Source organism: Vicia villosa, linkage group LG2 (assembly GCF_029867415.1).
Source record: "Vicia villosa cultivar HV-30 ecotype Madison, WI linkage group LG2, Vvil1.0, whole genome shotgun sequence".
NCBI lineage: Eukaryota > Viridiplantae > Streptophyta > Magnoliopsida > Fabales > Fabaceae > Vicia > Vicia villosa.
Window position 1 is genome coordinate 33632918 of NC_081181.1, and position 5378 is coordinate 33638295.

Genomic DNA, 5378 nt, shown 5'->3' on the forward strand with positions numbered 1-5378 from the left:
GATAACACAAACAATAAAATTGCTTGACATAAGAGGAAAATCAAGGTTTTCCATTTCTCCATTATTCATTTGTGTTCACTTCTCAAGGAATGCATAGAACCTAGTGAACATATAATATCAGTTTCTAAGGATTGTAGGAGTTGTATCAGTTGCATCTTAGGAAAGGATTTTACGTATTGTAAATTGTGAAGTACTCAATGTATCGACTGCCTGTTCTCCTTCAACAACTAACATTAATCTTGAATCATTATTTATCGTGTATGCTTTAATATGGGTTTATTGGAACAATTTTGTAGAATTAAAATAATGTAAAAAAAGGGTTGTGCCACATCAGTGCGCATTTAATACCAAATGCATATAAATCAAGTAAAGTTCAAAGTCAATAATACCCCTTATAATTAGATTAACTATGACTTTTAATCAGATGACTATCTTGTCTTTTCCAGGTAATTTACTTTTTATATATTTATAATAGATTTCAACATAAAACAATTTTGTTTATTGAATACTGATTATTATCCAATGAGGTCCAAACCCACTAGTCTTTTTCATTTTCCTGTAAAACAAGTTAACATAAAATAACATTCTTTCGACATTTCCTCTTCTAAGTGAAATAACCTCGGGATCCAACCCCTCTAACTTATTCCCTAGAGCAAAAATAGACATAACATATTATAATTGCTCTAAGTACAATATTATATATCTTACATGTGATTTACATAGTTAGAGGTTGTGTCTAAGTGGTACGTCGAGAATCATATCCTTTAACCTAGCACTCGAGATAGTTATATATTGTCTTCTATGATCTAATGGAATGTATCAAGTCCTAAATTATGGAGCATGGTGGATGACCCACCTCTGAGTATATCTCAAGACATGACAACAACGACAATCATGCAAGTATTTTCTTTAATCATCGGAGACGCCTTTCTTAATCTCAATTTTTTTTTCACAATGGTCACCTTCAATTTAACATTATTTTCTATTCTAGTAGAGAATAATAACCTTCTCTTCTATATATATATAGAAAGAAAATATTTACTAGGCAATTAAATATGTTAATAACTCAGCGAACAAATTTTTTTCTAGAGTTTGTGATATGAAGATATTGTGATAGGTAGAGAGAATTAGATAAACTTATAAAGTGTTAATGAGTCTATGGAATTTAGTTCTCTTGGACGAGAACTAAAACATAAGGGTTAAGTAAACGATGAATCGTAAATACATTATTTAATAAAATTAGCGGTTGAAGTAATTTTTAAATATACATTGTTATATATATTAGTATTCAATAGAGAGAAAAAAAAGTAAAAATAAAAGGAAAAAAACTATAAGCTACTTAAATTAGTTTATCAAAAAGAGTTATAAATAATAAATATGTTATAAACTTGTGAAAAAAATATCAACTATCAAATAAGTCTCTTTTAAAGATAAGATTTTATGATTTTTATAATATTATATATTTTTACAAAGAATTTAAAAAATACTTAAAATAAAAAATGAATTTAAATAATTATTTTTAAAATATTATTTTAGGTATTTCATTATTTTATTATAATTTTTTAAAAATATTAAATTTAAAAAATCATTTGAATTTAAAATCATTACCCAAAAAAAACAATTAATTTGACCTCAAAACGTTTTCCTTTTAATTAGCAAACATATCTTGACATATCTTTTGTAATAATGATTTCAATCTTCCAATTAGTATTATTTTTTTTTGTCAAATAATCCGTGACTAGACTCGAGTGGAAAATCCCACATTGCAATTAATACTATCTTTTCAAAATCGGTTTGTCATTTCCTTAAATACGCCCACAGTTTCACACGTACCAAATTGTCCAAATTGTCAAAACAAATTCTAATAATCATTTCAGAACAGAACACTCCCAACCCAACACTTCTGTTACAACCAGTGGATGGATACGAAACATAGACACAGTCACCTATACCATAAATAGTTTCACTTTTGTTTTTTTTATTTCAATCTTCTCCTCCTCTCTGTTATACTAACTAATGTGATCTCAATTCTCAACCTCTTTATATATACAAATTCATTCATCTCATTCATCTTAAAGCAGCAATGACAGCGGAATCGTCAACGAAAATGGATCATCCGGAAGAAAAGTATCCCGGAAAACTCACCTTTAGAGTCATCATCACTTGTGTCATGGCAGCAAGTGGTGGATTAATATTTGGTTATGATCATGGTGTTTCAGGTAATTTATTATTCCCATCATCGATCCTTGTTTTTACTATGTCAAAATGGAGTTTTCGTATCTGAATTTCGTTGTTGATTTTGATGTTGAATCAGGGTTAATTTTTGTGTTTTTTTGTGATGCATGTATAGTGAATGATGAAATGACTGACTTGTTGATTTGTATGTTTAGGTGGAGTGACATCAATGGATTCATTTTTGAAAAGATTCTTTCCGTCTGTTTATGAACAGGAGGCAAATCTAAAACCTTCTTCAGACCAATATTGCAAATTCAACAGTCAGATTCTAACACTGTTTACATCTTCCCTTTATATAAGTGCCCTTATTTCTGGTCTTGGGGCATCAAACATAACGAGAGCTTTGGGGAGGAGGGCAACTATGATTTTGGGTGGACTGTTCTTCGTGTCGGGTGCATTACTTAATGGATTAGCCGTGAACATGGCGATGCTTATTGTTGGTAGGTTGTTGCTTGGTTTTGGCATTGGATGCGCCAATCAGGTACATTTTGTTTAATTTGCAAGCGTCCAGGAAAAGTTACATTAGAATTTAATATCCGGGTCATTGTTTTATTTGGTTAGTATATAGACAGGTTGATAGATAGATAGATAGATAGATTGGTTGTGTGTTGATATGATTATATTCTTCTCCTAATCAATTGTTACGTTGTTTTTATATATTTGCAGTCTGTTCCAATCTATGTCTCAGAAATGGCACCTTATAAATACAGGGGAGGTCTAAACATGTGTTTCCAATTGTCAATTACTATTGGTATATTTTCAGCAAATCTCTGCAACTACTACTTTTCAAAGTTACTGAATGGTGAAGGATGGCGATTAAGCTTGGGGCTAGGTGCTGTACCTGCGGTGATTTTTGTTGTAGGCTCATTTTGTCTTCCTGATTCCCCAAACTCACTTGTTGCACGTGGTCATCATGAAGCTGCAAGAAAGGAGCTTGTGAAAATTCGCGGCACTAATGATGTTGATGCAGAGTTTAAAGAAATTATTACTGCTAGTGAAGCCTCGGATAAAGTGAAACACCCTTGGAGATCATTGTTTGAGAGAAAATATAGGCCACAACTTGTTTTCGCCATATTGATTCCTTTCTTTCAACAGTTCACTGGATTGAATGTGATCACATTCTATGCTCCCATTTTATTCAGAACAATTGGTTTTGGAAGTCAAGCCTCACTCATGTCTGCGGCAATTATTGGAAGCTTTAAACCTGTTTCCACTTTGATTTCAATGTATGTTGTAGATAAATTTGGACGACGCGCCCTTTTCATTGAAGGTGGTGCTCAAATGTTAATTTGTCAGGTACATGTTTCTCAACTTTGTGCTATAGTCTTTTTTTTCCCTCTTTCTGTTTTTAATTGTGTTTTTTTTGTTTGTTTTGGCCACAGATTCTGATGACAATTGCTATTGCTGTCACATTTGGCACAAGTGGGAACCCTGGGAAACTACCTAAGTGGTATGCAGTTGTTATCGTTGCGATAATCTGTGTATATGTTTCAGGTTACGCTTGGTCTTGGGGACCTCTAGGATGGTTAGTACCTAGCGAAATATTTCCTCTCGAAATTCGATCTGCTGCTCAGAGTGTCACAGTTAGTGTCAACATGATCAGCACTTTTTTCATAGCTCAGTTCTTCACTTCAATGCTTTGTCACTTCAAGTTCGGTTTGTTCATCTTCTTTGGATGCTTTGTGGTCCTCATGACTTTCGTCATCTACAAGTTTTTGCCAGAAACAAAAGGTATCCCACTTGAGGAAATGAATATGGTTTGGAAGAAACATCCCTATTGGGGAAAGTTTTTGGAGGCAGAAAATAAGAAACAAGTTTCCATGACAGAAAGCAGAGGTTGAACTGTTAGTTTTGTGTTTCTATTTCAAGAAAATAATTGCACTTAGAATCTTCATTATTTGCTTAACTGCATTTGATTAATGTCAGTTATGTTTTACAATGTGAAGTAGAACTCTTTCACTTTCAGTTTTATGGCAGTTTTTTTCTGTTAGTACAAGTCTTTCAGTTTTGATTTTGTTTATACTTTTATAGTTTTAGTATTCTTTCTTTAATCTAGTTTCAAGATGAGAGATAGTTATAACGTAACATTAGCCTGATTTCAATTATTCACCAAATTGACTAAATGCCAAGGCCTAAATTTGTTTAGGACATGTAAACCTATTTGCAGAATCAGCGGATATGTCTAGGATTAGTTAGACATCATTTGTCTTCATTCACTTTTCATTGTAAGAAGATTTATTTATTTTTCATTTAGTTGTCACTTACATTTAAAATATATAAAAAGTTAAAAACAAAAGTTAGTATAAAATCGAAGTGCCTATATATGGACGATACCTGGATATGAAATTTTACTCATATCTAACCAATAACCGAGTATTTTTTTTCTTCTTCAAAAAACAGCTAACATTTTGTAACATTTTTTTAACAAATTGAAACTTAGAAGAAGAACGTTAATAATATTTGACTGTATGTAAGAGTTATCTTAAAAAAAGGCAAATAACGATATATGGGCAAAACTTTTCTAGTATAAAAAGTGCCTAAAAGAAAAGAAACATTCCCAATATTAATAAAATGCCACATGGGATAAAACAACCAAAAAAAAAAAGTAAAAATTTAGAATTCAACCAAAATAAAAATAAAAATAGCCACATGGATAAAATCATCAAAACTAGATTTTTTTTTTAAATAACTTCGTTTTTTAAAAAAATTACGTAAATAACCAATGTTTCAAATTAATTACAAAAATGACTATTTTTTAACTCATTTTACACATTGTCGTCATCCTAGGTAACGACAACACTTAATTTAATATTTTTTTTAAATTGTGGCGGTTTTGAATAGCCACAATTTACAAAAAATTTAAATTTAAGTGTTGTCGTCACATGGGGTGACGACTTGGTCTCTATTTTAGGTGTAGTCGCCACTTAGAATGGCGAGGATGTGTAAAATGAGTGAAAAAATGGTCATTTCTATAATTTTTTTGAAATATTGGTTAGTTACTTAATTTTTTTTTTTTGAAAATAGTGGTTATTCTAAAAAAATTTCTCAAAACTAACAATCTCACAATTTAACTAGTAACAAATAGAAAAATATCTATTAATAGAAAAATATCTGGTTATCCGTGAAAAAATAATAATTAAATG

At 30.9% G+C, this 5378-nt stretch overlaps 1 protein-coding gene across 1 annotated transcript; it reads left to right on the forward strand.

The window, feature by feature from the left end:
* Nucleotides 1-1836: 1836 nt before the first annotated feature.
* LOC131646069 (sugar transport protein 12-like) lies at nt 1837-4225 on the forward strand. Its single transcript, XM_058916232.1, has 4 exons — nt 1837-2219; nt 2391-2716; nt 2902-3531; nt 3618-4225. The coding sequence occupies exons 1-4, from the start codon at nt 2084-2086 to the stop codon at nt 4074-4076; spliced, it is 1551 nt and encodes a 516-aa protein (XP_058772215.1). The 5' UTR covers nt 1837-2083; the 3' UTR covers nt 4077-4225.
* Nucleotides 4226-5378: the final 1153 nt, after the last annotated feature.

Excerpts from the sequence above, each read along its gene's own strand:
- LOC131646069 (XM_058916232.1), top strand. The coding sequence starts at position 2,084 with ATGACAGCGGAATCGTCAACGAAAATGGATCATCCGGAAGAAAAGTAT. Across the intron at positions 2,717-2,901 it reads GCATTGGATGCGCCAATCAG|TCTGTTCCAATCTATGTCTC; the intron begins GTACATTTTGTT and ends ATATATTTGCAG. Across the intron at positions 3,532-3,617 it reads CTCAAATGTTAATTTGTCAG|ATTCTGATGACAATTGCTAT; the intron begins GTACATGTTTCT and ends TTTTGGCCACAG.